The following is a 16,704-nucleotide window of genomic DNA, read 5'->3' as shown; positions in this document are numbered from 1 at the left end:
AGTGTAGGATATGATCAAAATCTTTCATTTTATTTTTCATATACTTATTTTTTATTTTAGAAAATATATTTTACTTCCATAGAATGAAATGATACGTAAGAAACAGTACCCAAATCACCACCAGGCCTGTTGCCTAGTCCATTATCCCTCAAGCCCAAACTGATTTTCCACCTTCTTTGCAGAAAAAGAATAGCATTTAGAACTGTTAGACCTTGGCCCAAACATTAGCTCTGACTTTCATTTGTTGCGTGTATTAATTTTATTCTCCCTCAGCCTTACTTTACTAGTTGGTAAGATGGACAGTACAACATTTAAGTGAGAACACAGTGACTAACACACATAGACGTACAAAAATGCCAGTTCCTCAAAATTTGACAATGCTCCTCCTTAAAATATTTTCCATAAGCATATAGGTTAAAGTAAACATGCCTTGTTATGGGAAAAATGCATATTAATTCCTACTTCATACTATATACAAACATTAATTCTGAGTGGATTGCAGATGTAAATGTGAAAAGCAGAAAAATAAAGGTTTTTTAAATTTTTATTCATTTGCCTGCACTGGGTCTTAGTTGTGACACATGGGATCTAGTTTCCTGATCAGGGATCAAACCCAGGCCCCCTGTATTGGGAGAGCAGAGTCTTAGCCACTGAACCACCAGGGAATTCCCAGAAAAATAAAGGTTTTCATAGAATTTTTTTTTTTTTTTAGGATTCCCTAGTGGCTCAGACGATAAAGAGTCTGCCTGCAATGTGGGAAACCTGGGTTGGCTCCTTGGGTCAGGAAGATCTGGAGAAGGAAATGGCAACCCACTCTGGTATTCTTGCCTGAAAAGCCCATGGATGGAGAAGCCTGGCAGGCTATAGTCTATGGGGTCACAAAGAGTTGGACACAACTAAGCAACTTTACTTTCTTTCTTTCAGAACATTTTTATGGCCTTGACAAAGGTAAAATTTTTCATAAACATAGCATTAAAAAATCCTTCTTGTAAAAAATTGATAAATTGGACTATATTAAAATTTTGAACTTTCATTCATCAGAAGACACCATTAAGAGAGTGCATGACAGCCCACAGAGTAGAAGACATTCATTCTATGACTATCTGACAAAGGATATTCAGAATACATTAAGAATTCCTATAAGACAAAATCAACATGATATCCTGGACTGAATCCTGGATCAGCAAAAGGACATTAGTGAAAAATCTGGTGAAATCCAATTAAAGTCTACAATTTACATAACTAATATTGTATCAATTAAAAACTTCTTAGTTATGACAAATGTGCTAGCATTGGAGAAAACTGGGTGAAGAGTATATGAGTATTATCTTTGCAACTTTTCTGTAAACCTAAAATTATTTCAAAATAAAGAGCATATTTAAAGGAAGAAAGAAGGGGAGGGAGGGAACATGAAGGGGAGAAAGAGTGGTGCCCAAAAGAAAAATGAGCAAAGCACTTCAATAGAATCATCACAAAAGAGGATATTCACATAGCCAATAAAACATATGAAAAGGGTTCTATCTCATTAGCCATGTCATCAAAGAACTAGGAACTAATACCACAAGGCAATACCACAAAATACCCATCAGAATGACGGGTTAAAAAAAAACACAACCAAGTGTTAGGGGCTGTAGAACAATCAGAACTCTCATACACTGATGGAGGGTTTGCTCATTATCACAATCAATCACAATCACTTTGGAAGTATCTACCACTGATGAACACATGAATGACTCCCTCAGTCCAGTCGCTCAGTCGTGTCTGACTCTCTGCAACCCCGTGGACTGCAGCATGCGAGGCCTCCCTCTCCGTCACCAGCTCCCAGAGTTTACTGAAACTCATGTCCATCGAGTCGGTGATGCCATCCAACCATCTCATCCTCTGTCGTCCCCTTCTCCTCCTGTCTTCAATCTTATAAGCATCCTGCTGCTGCTGCTGCTAAATTGCTTCAGTCATGTCCGATACTCTGTGCGACCCCGTAGACGGCAGCCCACCCAGGCTCCCTCATCCCTGGGATTCTCCAGGCAAGAACACTGGAGTGGGTTGCCATTTCCTTCTCCAATGCATGAAAGTGAAAAGTGAAAGTGAAGTCGCTCAGTCGTCTCTGACTCTTCGCGACCCCGTGGACTACAGCCTCCCAGGCTCCTCCGTCCATCGGATTTTCCAGACGAAAGTACTGGAGTGGGGTGCCATTGTCTTCTCTGTATAAGCATCCTATAACACAGCAATTCTAGCCCTGGTTATCGACTCAATAGAAATGCACATATACTTTCCCCATAAAATACACACACTAGAATGTTCAGAGTAGCATTTTTCACAATAGCCAAAATTAGCAATGTTTTGGAGTAGAATGGATTAATTGTGACATAGCCATCCACACAACAGAACACTGCACAACAGTGGAAAAGAAGGAACTAATGGACATGCAACATGGATATGTTATGGAGATGTTTTTAGATAGGTTAAGCAAAAGAAGTCAGACAATAAAGCATACCGTATGATTGCATTTCTACAAAAAGCATAAAAGCAAGCAAAATTAAGGATGCTTTCAGAAGTCAGGACTGTGGTTACCCGTGAGGATAGAGGGTAGGTAATAACTAGAAGGGGACTCCTTGATACTGGTAATGATTTGTTTCTTGATCTGGGTGATGGTTAGTGTCCAGTTTGTGAAAAGTACTTGATTGTACATTTATGTATGTATGTTATTGCATACATACATAAATGTATGCCTTTTTTAAAAGCAAACAAAAAAATTAAAAACTGCTCATCATAGCATTAAAATTCCCTTATGATCAGACCTATTATCACTGTCTGCATCACATAATGTCTTGACTCCCACCAGGACCTCACCTGTACCCGACACGAGCTATTCCAAACTTTCCTGATCCAACGGTAGCAAAGCACCCAAATCCAAATTTCTGTTGATGAGCCTTCCAATGCAATACATGTTTCCACCTCCCCAAAGGTGTGCCCGTCGTTTTCTCCGCTGAGATTCCCTTCCCCTCCCTTGCCTCCTTGGAGAACTGCACTCAACCTTAAGGCTCCGCTCTAACAGTCCCACCCCAGCACCCCTCTGTCAGAGCCTGCTCCTGCACCCACTGCATCCTACATACCCTACACTGTAACACAGGCCCCATTCCTTCATCACTACTTATTCACTCTTCTCCCCGATAAAATCATAAGCTCCTGAAGACCTTGATGGCTTATTTAGCACAGTGCCTTGCTTAGAGTAGGCACGTCAAAGAATATGTGGGATCTTCCCAATTCCTTTTCTTTTGAGAACATTAGACTCCTCAGTTTAGAGAAGCGGTACGGAACACTGGAAAAAAGCAGACATGAAAAGGGGGGAAACAAGAGAAAAAATGAGCAAAGACCAAGAAAGGCAACACTAAGAAAAACTACAGGGACTACTCTTGTGGTCTAGTGGTTAAGAATTAGCCTGCCAATAAAGACATGGGTTCAATCCCTAGTCCAGGAAGATTCCACATGCTGCAGAGCAACTTAGCCCATGCACCACAACTACTGAGCCCGTGCTCTAGAGTCCATGAACCACAACTACTAAAGCCTGTGTACGGCAACTACTGAGTCCAGGCACCCAAGAGCCTGTGCTCTCCCACAGGAGAAGCCACTGCAATGAGAAGTCCATGCACACAGCTGAAGAGTAGCCCCTGCTTGCCGCAACTAGAGAAAGCCCACGGGCAGCAATGAAGACCCAGCACAGCCAACAAATAAATAAATGAATGAATAAATAAATTTAAAACAGAAATACAAATGGCTAAAAAATATATAAAAGATGCTCAACATTACCAGTAATACAGTGAAAGTGAAGTCGCTCAGTCGTGTCCGACTCTTTGCAACCCCATGGACTGTAGCCTACCAGGCTCCTCTGTCCATGGGATTTTCCAGGCAATAGTACTGGAGTGGAGTGCCATTTCCTTCTCCAGGGGATCTTCCCGACCCAGGGATCGAACCCGGGTCTCCCACGTTGTAGACAGACGCTTAACCTTAACCGTCTGTGCCACCAGGGAAGTCCAGTAATAAAGGAAATGCAAAAATTAAAATAATAATGAGTTATCATTTGGGGGGAATTTCATCAAATTTTGATTTGAAAAGGGTAAGATAAGACACATAGACGTACGCTCACAGCAGCACTGTTTGCAGCGGGAAAACACTGGAAACAACCCAAACGGTGCACTGACAAGGAAATGGATGAATAAACTCCGTCACAGTGATACAATGAACCAGTATATTCAGCTGTGAAAATAAATGAACTACGGCTACATGCATCGACATGAAGAATCTCAAAATTAATATTGTGCAAAAAAGTAAGCAGTAGAATACAGATGATACCATGTATACAAAGTTCAAAACACATCAAACTAAGCAATACATTACTTGCGTATGGAGTAAAAGTATAATAATAAGCAAAAATATAAAAACACAAAATTCCAAAATTCTGTGGAGGAAGCAGAAGGGTTAGGATCCACAAGGGACCCCAGGGAGCTTCAAAGTATTGGTAATGTTCTGTTTCTGAAGGTGGCTGTTCAGTAGACAGGTGACCATTTTATTTGCTATGTTTTAAAACTTCCTGTATAGGGACTTTTCTGGTGGTCTAGTGATGAAGACTCTGCGCTTCCACTGCAGGGGCACGGGCATGAGTTCGATCCCTGGGGATCAGGGAATTAAAATCTTGCATGCCACATGGTGTGACAGGAAAAAAAAAAAAAACTTCCCATATACAAAGGTATCCTTTCTTGCTTTTCAGTAAAGTGAGTGAGTTACTTCATGTAAATCCTGCAGAAATATCATTTTTAGATCAAGTGAATGGCAAATTTTAAAGATACTGATAATACCTAGGATTGGTGAGGATGCAGGAAAAAAGACTAATTTCACATGTATATCATCAGAGATTATTAAAGTATTTTTAGAAGTCAATGGGCTTCCCTGGTGGCTCAGACAGTAAAGTGTCTGCCTGCAATGCAGGAGACCTGGGTTCAATTCCTGGGTTGGGAAGATCCCCTGGAGAAGGAAATGGCAATCCACTCCAGCACTCTTGCCTGGAAAATCCCATGGATGGAGGAGCCTGATAGGCTACAGTCCATGGGGTCGCAAAGAGTCGGACACAACTGAGCGACTTCACTTCACTTTGGCCAATATTAAGAGTGCATATTTTTTTAAACCCTTTGACTAATTCCACTTTTAGGAATATGCCCTATGGAAATCCATGCACATTTACCCAAAGATATGTGTGTAAAAACGTTAACTGCAATCCTCTTCACAATACTTAAAGACCTGGAAACAGCACAAATAGTCTCAAGTGAGTGAATTAAGTACGGTAATATCCATGCTATGAAATACTACACTGCTGATAAATAAATCTCTGCAAGTTGACAGGAAAAGACCTCCAAGATTTATTAAGTGAGGGATTTCCCTGGTGGTCCAGTAGTTAAGAATCCACCTTGCAATGCAGGGGATGCAGGTTAGATCCCTGGTTGGGGAACTAAGATCCCATGCCATGAAGCAACGAAGTCTGTACACTGCAACTACAGAAGCCCATGTGCTCTGGAGCCCAGCGCCACAACTAGGAAGGCTGCACGCCACAGACAGAGACTGCATGCACCGCAGCCAGAGAGGCTGTGCACCGCAACAAAGGTCCCACGTGATGCAGCAAAGATCCCAGGCTACAACTAAGACCAGATGCAGCCACATAGGTATTAAAAAGGCGTAGTAAGTGAAAAAAGCAAGTCACAACTTAATTCATAAAATATGACCTCCTATTTACTTAAGTGCATGTATATGTTCAGAGTATTAGTAACTGTCAACTCCTAAATAAAGCAAATACTACATGCTCAGCCCCACTGGGTCTAAGTGCTTTATAGGTATTAACTCATTTAATCCTCACAAGACAACTATATGTTAGGTATAAATCCCCATTTTACAGATGAGAAAACTGAGTCACATAAGTATCTTGCCCAAGGTCACATAATTAGTAAGAAGAGTCAGGATTCAAACCCAGGCCCTGTGATTCCAGAGTCTGCACTCCTAACCACCATGCCACACTGACATTTCTTGAAAGTAAGCACAACAGAAAAGCACTGAACTCACACACTAAGCTAGAAAAAGTCTACTCAGTGGTAAAGAATCTGCCTGCAACACAGGAGATTCGGGTTTGATCCCTGGGTTGGGAAGATCCCCTGGAGAAGGAAATGGCAACCCTCTCCACTTGCTTGAAAACTCCCATGGACAGAGGAATCTGGCAGGCCACAGTCCGTGGGGTCACAAAGAGTTGGACATGACTGAACACACAGAAAAAGTCAGAGGAGTAAAGGGACTTTCAGTTCATATATCAATACTTCTATTGCGTTTTAAATGTCTGCAACAAAAATGTATTTGTGTGACATTCCTATATAAAATACATAAAAGAAAGAGAAGGAAAGAAAAAGTACTAAACTTCGAGACAGAGGTGGGGTTTGAGTACAAATGGCACCTACTAATCCTTGAGCAAATCATTTTATCTCTCTGGGAAATTTCCCATCTGCAAAATAGGGGGTAATACCTACCTTGCCTGTACTTTAGGCAAGTAGGTAGTAGATGTTTAGAAACAGTGTGAAAGTACTTTGCAAACCATAAATCACTTCCCAAAAGTGAGGCAGCATTGACTTTCCCAAGGAGCTCTAGGAAAACTTCAAGGGAGGGGATTAGGTGAAACCAACTGTCTAAAAGGAACCTGCGAAGGTTTCCCTGGTGGCTCAATGGTAAAGAATCCGCCTGCCAATGCAGGAGACTCGGGTTCTATCCCTGGTCTAGGAAGATCCCACACGCCATGGAGCAACTAAGCCTGTGCGCCTTATACAATAAAAAAATAAAAGGAGCCTATGAATAAATCTAGGGTTCTTTCTGGCACTTCATCCTCCAGAACCAGAGGATCCAGTCTGTAAGACCACAGACTTCACCCCACAACCCCAAACCATAGCCAAGGGGGAAAACCCAGGCCCCTCTCTATTTGGTGCCACTGGTTTCTGGGGCTGGAGGGACCCCAGGGCTGTGAGCGGGCCTCAGGGAGCTTTAGGAATACCCCAAAATATCTAGCAGGGGGGTCCCCTCTGGGGACTCTCTGAACAGCAAGATAGGAAGGGGAGCCATCTTCTCTAGGGAAAAAGGAACAGAGCTAATCACAAGGTAAGCAGCCTCTAACCTCATAAACATTCTTGGGGAGAAGCCCAGCCACCTCTAAATTATAGGCAGCCTCTCCACTCTGTTCAAACAAATCTCCAGCTGTGACTCACTCCTCAGAGCGGGGAGGGGGTAAACACATAGCTAAGGGCTTAGAGATCAAGACGCTAAGGAACAGTGATAGGGAGATAAACAGGGAGGCCCCAGAGGTTCTGACACCTCAGGCTCACGTGAATAGTGGAAAGATCCATGGGAAAATATGTCTCCCCAGCTCCCACACCCCAGGCTGCTACGAGGGCCATGAGGACTGAACGGCAGGTGAGAGGGCCTCTGAGTAAGACTGCCCCTCAGCTGGAAACCAGCATCCTTAATTTATCCACACCCTATAAGCCACTCCTCCACCCTTGACCCTGTTCCCTGTTTCCACTTGGAATGTCCGTGGTCTCTCAAGCAGCCACCTCAATGTTTCCCTTCTGAGAAATAGAAATAGCCAGCCTCTTGAAACAATGGTTCCCAAGAGGTCAGGTCGAGGAAAGCCCCAGAAAAGCCAGAGGCCAGGTGCAGCGACTGGGGGACCCCTCTCTCCCGGCCGAGACTCCTACCCACTTGGCTCCCAGGTCTCCCAGGGCACTGCTGTCCTCCCGCTTGCAGGGCTCTCTCTCTCGGTCAGAGCTGGCCCTTTGTTGCATTCCTGCTCCTCCCCGCAGAGTGACCAACGAAACAGCTGTTTGCTTTTTGTCTGGTTCCCTGCCCAAAGGCATGGGCTGGACAAGCTCTATGCAGAGAGCTGAACAAGGTGATTAGGAGGTGGAATGAGAAAAAGGGATTTAGGGTGGCACCCTAAGTCAGGGCAGCTGTTCTCATGCTCTGGACCACTGGCACAGCAAAACACAGGGGCCAGCAGTGAGAGGGAGGTGGGCTCCAGAGCTCTCAACTCTGAGGAAGACACCCTTTTGCTCAGCCAATCTTCCTTTAGGAAACCCACCTTGTGCCCAGCCAGCCTGGAATCCCCAGTTCCCTGGCACCCCCTGCCCTTCTCCAGTCTCTGATTACCTTGCTTTGTGATTTTTGCTTTCTTTGCCCCCAAGCCCTAGAAGACCATTTCCTTTTCCTTCCTCTCTATTTTCTTTTCCTCTTCCTGCCCCTGTTGGCCAGGCCTCAATCTGGGCCAAGAGTCTCCCTGGCACATCCTTGTTCCCTCAACTAAACCTCCCCACCCCAGGAGACAAAGGTATTTCACAAGACTGAATCGTGACCCAAAGAGGCACATACCATAATTACCAGCAGGCGAGGAAGCTTGTCCCACCTGCTCTGAGTACATGGGTATGGAACCGAAACCATCTGGGTGCACACTCCACCCCACCACTCCCACCTGCGAGAAGTATGTACAAACGCTGGCGCCCAATGCCTGGTGGCTCCGCAAGCCTCCCCTCTCAGATCCTCCCACAGAGCCCAGCATTCCCCAAATTCCCAGCACGCTTGGAGACATCCTCAGCCGCCCGTAGTGCTCCTAAAGGTAAGAAATTGGCAACGAATGGGGGAGATGGAATGGTGTGAGGAGGAATTTACGGGCTGAGCTTGTGGCAGAGCTTATGAGTGAAAAGAACAGGCAGTCACTGAACTTGAGCAGTTCCTCTGCCCAGGAGTTTCTTTCCCCACCCAGGTGTCACAGAGCCAGGGCTGCCACCGGCTTAGAGTTCATTCATTCCTTCGGAGTAAGCCTCAATGGCTCCAGAAAAATCCTCTTTTAAAATGCAAATATTCAGACCCAGCAATTCCAAACCTAGGTATTTCCTGCCAAGAGAAATTAAAACATAAGTCCACATAAAAACTTGTCAACAAATGTTCACAAGAGCATTATTCATAAAAGAAGAAAAGAAGAAACAACCAGCTAATAAGAAGCTACTGTACAGGGAACTTCGCTCGATACTCTGTTGCAGCCTACATGGGAAAAGATCCTAAAAAAGAGTGGATATATGTGTAAGTGATTTGCTTTGCCATACACCTGAAATAAACACAACACTGTAAATCAACTATACTCCAATGTCAAAACATTTTTTTAAAGAAACAACCCAAAAGCCCACTGACATTTATCCATGATGAACATGTCAAAATATTTTCATACAATGTAATATTTTTATTCAGTCATAAAACGGAATGAAATACTGATTCACGTTACAACATGGGTCAACCTTAAAGACATGCCAACTAGAGGAAGCCAGTCACAAAGGATCACATATTATATGATTACATTTACATAAAATATCTAGAATAGGCAAGTCATAGAGAAAGAAAGTAGACTGCTAGCGTTGGGGTCAGGGACTATTGGAGGAAAATGGGGAGTGCTTGCTAACGGGTCAGGATTTCTTTATGGGGTGGTGAAATATGTTTGAAATCAGCTGTGTTGATGACTATACAACTCTGTGAATATACTAAAACCCATTGAATTGTATATGGAATGGGTGATATATATGGCATGTGAATTGTATCTCAATAAAGCTATTGAAGTGAAGTGAAGTCGCTCAGTCGTGTCCGACTCTTTGCGACCCCATGGACTGTAGCCCACCAGGCTCCTCTGTCCATGGGATTCTCCAGGCAAGAATACTGGAGTGGGTTGCCAGTTCCTTCTCCAGGGGATCTTCCCAACCCAGGGATCGAACCCAGATCTCCCACATTGCAGGCAGACACTTTAATCTCTGAGCCATTTGGTAAGCTTGGGAACTAATAAAGCTATTATAAAAAGAAAATGAAAATGAGGCCTATAGTGAGGCTTCAGTAAATCATAACTTTAGTAAAAAAAAAAACTCTAAGTTAGGAAAGACTTGGCATTAAACTAATGCAGCTTCTGAGGTCCTAAAGGAATGACACCTATTTCAGGGTAAAGACAAAGGTTCAGACTGCAGCTGATATAAAATTTCAAATCCACTTAGATATTGAGAAAACCTCTCTAGCTAGACTGACCAATATAAAACACGTAGAGGACTGGGTGCTGGTGGAGGAGAGTGTTAGTTGCTCAATCCTGGCCAACTGTCTGCAACCCCACAGACTGTAGCCTCTGTCCATGGAATTCTCTAGGCAAGAATTGTGGAGTGGGTAGCCATTCCTTTCTCCAGGGGATCTTCCCAACCCAGGGACTGAACTACTTGGGTCTCTCACATTGTGGGCAGATTCTCTACCATCTGAGCCACCAGGGAAGTCCTGGGGTGGAGGTGGGGAGAAGATATTCTAAGGAAGGGTAACACTGATAGGACGCTTAAAGGGACCTTATCAGAGTCCAGAGCATCATGGGACACCAGCTGCCTTGGCTATGATTTCAGAAAAAGGAGGAGGAGGAAAAGAGACCAGAACAGGATGCTAAAACATGAACCCTGACCATCACTCTAAGACAGTCCCAGCTGAGTTGAGACCAGCCGAGCTTACTCAGGTCTTCACTCTGGGTCTATCTAGATGTCCCTTTTGACCCTCAAGACCCTCCACTGGCAGAGGAAAGGGGAAAGGAACAGGTAAGAGCAGACATCAACATAATGAGAAGGAGCAAAACTTGACCAGACCAGAGTGTTCTTTCTCCATCCCTTGACCAGGGGGAGTTAAAACAGTCTCACCGTAAGTAACAAAGAGAAAATAATGACTAACGTCTGAGCACTTACCACGCGCCAGGCATTGTACTTAATATTTCATATGCATTCTTCACAACAACCTTATGAAAACGATGTAATTATTACCCCCATTTTACAAATGAGGAAACTGAGACTAAAGAGATACAGTAGTTTATCAAAGTGATCTGGGGCAAAGCAAACACTGAGGCTCTGACTATAGCCCAGTGGGTCAGACTCCCAGAACCAGGCTCTTACCTGCAATGCTATGAACAGAACCACAATTTACTCAAAAACTGTGACATAATTTCATTGGGAAGAAGGGAGAAGGAAAAGGAAGCATGTAAGGGGTGCCAGTATAAACCTTCCTATAATTCCTACAACAAGAAGTCAACAATGTCTAAAACTGATAAATCATAAGCAAACTATTTGGAAACATGGCCATAAAGACTAGACAGAACTAAGAGTTAAGAGTGGAAACTTCCACTTTGGGTGGTTTTGGGTGGCTATTGTTTTAGTCGCTAAGTGTAAGTTGTGTCTGACTCTTTACGACCCCATGGACTGTAGCCTGCCAGGCTCCTCTGTCCATGAGATTTCCCAGGCAAGAAGACTGGAGTGGGTTGCCATTTCCTTCTCCAGGGGATCTTCTCTACCCAGGGATAGAATCTGCATTTCCTGCCTCAGCAGGCAGATTTTTTACTGCTCAGCCAGCCATAGGTAGGGAATTGCTTACTATTTTCTTTTAAAGGCCTTTGATATTACTAGATCTTTTTAAAATCATACACAGACATTCCTTTGATTAAAAATGATTTAAAAAGGAAAAGAAAGACAATCAGAGATCATTTAAATTAAGTCTATTGCTGCCCTTGTTAGCAATTTCCATCCTCCTCCACTGATAACAGCACTTGGGTTTTGTTTCAGAGAATCTCCCTCCTTTACTGGGTTATCTGGTGGGCCTGTTAATCAAGGAACCCCAAGCCCTGGCCAAGCGGGAAAGGGGCCAATGACACTTTCTCCCTGGAATCTTGAACAGAATGGCAAAAAGACCTAACACAGCTGGAAACAGTGCACCCAGAACTAGAAACCCTCCATTCTCTCCTTCCATTTACCCAGGCCCCAGGACTCCCTTGGTTTGGACTTTTTAAACTTAAATTCTGTGAGCTGCCCATTTCCTTCTAATAAATTCTTCTTTTGCTTAAGTTAGTTGAAGCCATTCTCTGTTGTTTATAATAACGGAACTTAATGGAAATGTCTTTTTAAAAATGAGTATGAGGTTAATCTGTGCTTTTATTTGCCAGTACAATTTAGTACAGTGGCTTGCAAAGTTTTTTTAGCCTTAAAAAACACATTTTACATCACAATCAGATAAATACACATACACATATATAATATGTAAACAAAGATATAACTGAAACAAAAGTTTCACCAAAAATGTCTACCCTAACACTCTGAGCCCGTTAACTCTTATTTCTTATTTTAAGAAATAAGAAGTTTGTTGCTTTTTAGAGCAGCTTTAGGTTTGTAACAAAATTGACAGGAAGATATAGAAATTTCCCATATACCCCTCCCCACACATATACATAGCCATTATCAGTATCATTCACCAGAATGGTACTTTACAACCAAAGATGAACATATACTGATACATCATAACCACCCAGGATCCACAGATCATCTTAAGAGTCAAGTGACTCTAAGTCAAGTGACCTTCCATGGGTTTGGACAAATGTATAATGACATATATCCATCATCATACTACCAAAGTATTTTCACTGCCCTAAAAAACTTCTGTACTCTGTGTATTCATCTGTACTCTCCCCACAAATTCCTGGCATCCATTGATCTTTTTATTGTTTCTACCATGATTTTACCGTTTCCAGAATAGCATACAGTTGAAATTTCTTTCTTTTTTCCTGAAAAGAGAGGTTCAAAGCTTTTATGACTATAAGACCATTCATGGCTCACCCATGCACAGGCTAGACAGGCTGTAGGTGACAAGCTCTTCCACTAAATACTGCAACTTTTCTTCCAATACTAAGCCCTGTCCCACTGTCCCTGCCCAGTGGAGATGCAGGGGGACATGTGTAGGGTATTTATTCACAGGAAGGCCACAAGTTTTGTGCCTCTTGTTACAATGAACCCAGATCCCTGTTAGGTGTGTTACAAATAGAGGGGCCATTTCTTCAGGCCTCCTGCTCTGAGCACATCTATTTCTTTTTTAAGGCTGGTTCTGACCCATTAAGTTGATTTTTAGTGACTATGTGATTATGATCAGCAGCTGGAAAGCACTGGCTCCCTGTACCTGCCGCAACTGCCTCCGACAATAAAAACAACCCAGAGAATGCAGCAGCCATATTTCCAGTGACCATGTGTGGTGCACTGAGGCACATGGCCTGGTTGTTGGAGAAACACCAACACAGTCCCAGGATCCTGACGCTCAGCAGGACACACCAGTCAATTAAATTGTCTGCACTGCTAACACCAAAAGAAACAACTTCTTCATTCATTTATTTACTCACTGACTTTGCACATGCACTGAGCACTCATTCAACAGTGTGAATATATGAGAGGTTTCTGGGGACTGTCCAGAGCCATAAATTCCGTCTTTGAGATGGCTCAGAGGAAAGGAATCCAGGACAAAGCCTGTCTCCTGACTGATTGATTGTTTACCATCTCCTCTTCCGTAAGAGCTCAGGAATGTCTCCAACACCAGATATGGGCAATAGTGATTTCATTCCCACCTTTGAAGTCAAATAACTTTCAAGTTCAGCCTGGTAAGAAGGAATAAAAGAGAATTTCTGTCTCTCTCTTGTTCTAGAGGCCTCTGATTAGCTTCAAACTAATCTACAGCTGGAGAATGTCTGAATTTCTTGCTATTTTCCAATCCATTCTTTCTGCCCCACCAGATAAGCAGCAAAACATCAAGGGAGAGAAGAGAGTGTCAATTCATTCTCAACACTGCCAATGCCTTAGACTTAAGACTTCTCTGAATCTCTTTTCTACAACAAGCAAAAAGTCCAGTCATCCCTCTCCTTTATTTCCCTCATATCCTGTTCCTTGCCTCAGCCATTCCAAAACAGTGAGCCAGCATGTGGAAAAGGACTTGGGTCTAACACAATAGAGGATAGATTTTTTTCCCCATCTCTGCTGTGTCCCAGAACTGGGGGAGTGGTAAGTAACAGAAGACACGGATGGGGGTATTGGGATTGGGCAGTAGCAATACTTAAATTGTAATCTGATAGACACAGCCTGGACAGAAACGGAGAGGGGACTGTGAGGCGAATTAAGTGATGATTTATACCCTAAACTTGAAATGACCAACTGTTCTACAAATATACTTTGAAAAGCCATAATCCAGGTGCAGATGGATTAGCTCTATCTCAAGAGCATGCTGAGACAGGAAGACAGAATGGAATCAGAGTGCAGTGGGGGAAAGGGATGGATACAAACTCCCTGTCACCTTGGCTCCCGTTTCATTCTCCTCCAGAACAGCTCGAAAACTGATGAAATAGTACACGTTCATTCTGGGTTAGGTTTCGCAGCAGAGCCACAAGCTACCCTCCTCTGAGGGTATGAGGAAAAATCATACGGTCTGCTGTGGTGGGGAGGAGACCAAGGGAGTGAGGGGAGCTGGGCAGATCGCTTAGCACTGGAGCAGATGGGAAGGGCTCCTCGCTCCCCTACTCTCACTCCATCTAGAAGCTCGTGCAGGTCACTTCCCTCCCCTTCTCAGCCCAGGTTCTGGCATCCTTTCCATCCGCTTGCTCCGTGCTTGGAGACGGAGGCAAAACCAACCAAAAGTCCCAGGAAGCTATCGGCTGACCGATGGGAGGAGGGGAGCACGAAAAGCGGCATGGGAAAGAGCAGAAATCATAGCAGAGAGGCGACCCCAAGCAGACAGCCTCCTAGCGAAAGGTAAGAGTCCTTGGCCAATCTCGGCGTACTTGGAGTTCTACCTCCCCTACCCTCCAGTCCGAGCCCTAGAATTTCACTTTGTATCCTTTGTCTTGCTACTGCTCGCCCAAAGCACTACGAAGTTCTTTGAAGAGCCCCTGAAGTCACCAGAACCCACAGAAAAGCCTAATGCCCCTCGATAGGAACCAAAGTCCAAAAGAGCACAGGAATCCCGTCCCTGGAGCTCATTCTACTACGACACAACCTAACAGCCCATAGGACCCCTCAGCAGCGCGCACCGGCGACCAGCGCCGAGTCCCGGGCAGGAGCCGCAGTGTCCTCCCAAAGGGCAGGGAAGCCCCGTGTTCTCGAGCCTCAGAAGAGTCTTTATCCTGCTGACCCCACTGCCCGCCGCGAAGTGGTAGAAGAAAGAGAAGCGCCGCGAGGAGCTGACCACACCGAGCGCGGCATCAGGTGATGTCAGCGAACTCCTCGCGGGGCACTGGAAAGGAAGAATTCGAAAACGAGAATACCAAGCTAGGTAGGCGGCGCGAACACTTTTACTTACCGCGGTCTGCCCCTCCGGGTGCACGTCCACCAATGTACACCAGTTATGCGTCCCGTTCATCTTCTCCTGCGGGGGTCGCAGCACAAAGGCCAACCCTCTGCCCTGCAGTCCGGCTCCTACTAAGCGGGCGCGCGCCTAACCGCCCCACCTTGTATAGTCGCGTCAGGGGCGGGGGCAAGAAAGGACACGCCCCGAAGACTCCATTGGTCAACGAGTGGGCGAAAGGGTGCAATAGGTGTGGTCTAGATGTATCAGGATACGCCCATCTGAGCTCGGCCTGATTTACGTAGAGGTGGGGCTTATGGGTTGGGAGCAACTTATTTGCTTAACTGAAGTTTTGTATAGCATTTTACGCCTATATGAAGACATGGCAACCCACTGCAGTATTCTTGCCTGAAAAATCCCATGGACAGAGGAGCCTGATGGGTTACAGTCCAGAGTGTCGCAAAGAGTAGGACATGACTGAGCAAGTAAGCACATATGTGTGTATGGCTGTACCTCAAACATTAGTCTTGCCTTCACCTTTCAATTCTAAGGCCAGTGTTTGTAAGATAGAATCACCCTGCCAGCCCCTAGCGGATGAGGAGTTGAAAAATCTCCCATACATTGTCCTGTTCCTGCATATAGGCCAGCCTGTAGGGTTTGCGGAGCTGAGCAAACCTTACAGACTTCCAGGACCAGCTCACTCAGACTGGCCTAAGCCAGTCTGGCAAGTGCCCTTCCCTGGCAGGAAGCCCAGGCCAAAGTCAATGCCAGCTTGGCTATGGGTGGGGCTTGTTTGGCAGAAGCTATTATATCGAAGCTGCCCTTATATAGAAGGGAGAGGCGGGACACATTGCCTTAAAAGGAATTTGTACTCTTGGGAAGGGATAAATCTCAATTTCTCCAGTGGCATTTGCTCCCTAAGCCCAGGTTAGCATCTTAAGGGCCCATAAGAGAGGTTGGTCAAGCAGGACCTTGGAGCTTCTTCCAGCCCAACCGCTCTTGGCAGGTGGCTTCTCAGTGGGGCTATGATATTCATGGACATCAGACAGGAGGAGGTCTGACCCATTCTTGAGTGGGCAGAACTTCTGAATCTGGCAATAGACTTTGGTGAACACCTCACCCCATCTTCAAGGGAACACAAGGACAGGGATGACAGAAACTTCCCAGGTAGGAACTGGGTCACATGCAATGTAGGAATGGATGGTATCTTTGCACCTGGAAGGCAAATATTTAGGGTATCCTTATGCTCCATAGGAATAAAACTCAGTTCTAACCTGTCTTCTTTAATTCTCAAAGAAGGCATTTACTGGTCTTGCTATTCCCAAGAATGGAGCTGCTATAAACTTCTAGTCTCCCTAGATCCCATCTGATCTGTTGTAAAAGACCTTTTAAAAGTGAGGTAAGAAAACTCCAGTTTCAGCCTCTAAGTTGCAGAGTAAGATGGGTTTCTTCATATAATTTAGACCTCCAAATAAATCAGGAAAATGAATG

General features: G+C 44.5%; 1 protein-coding gene across 3 annotated transcripts in view; it reads right to left on the bottom strand.

Annotated features, from left to right (window-relative positions):
• The window catches only part of TUFT1 (tuftelin 1), a 47,654-nt gene extending 32,274 nt beyond the window's left edge, over positions 1–15,380 (bottom strand). For all 3 annotated transcript variants that reach the window (XM_005677592.3, XM_013962414.2, XM_005677593.3), the window contains exon 1: positions 15,229–15,380. In XM_005677592.3, the coding sequence (XP_005677649.1) occupies positions 15,229–15,288 (60 nt within the window). In that variant the 5' untranslated portion in view covers positions 15,289–15,380. The remainder of the gene's footprint in view (positions 1–15,228) is intronic.

This window comes from Capra hircus, chromosome 3, assembly GCF_001704415.2.
Source record: "Capra hircus breed San Clemente chromosome 3, ASM170441v1, whole genome shotgun sequence".
Taxonomy (NCBI): domain Eukaryota; kingdom Metazoa; phylum Chordata; class Mammalia; order Artiodactyla; family Bovidae; genus Capra; species Capra hircus.
Note: the sequence above shows the minus strand (reverse complement) of the source record. Positions and strands in the feature narration are given on the sequence as shown.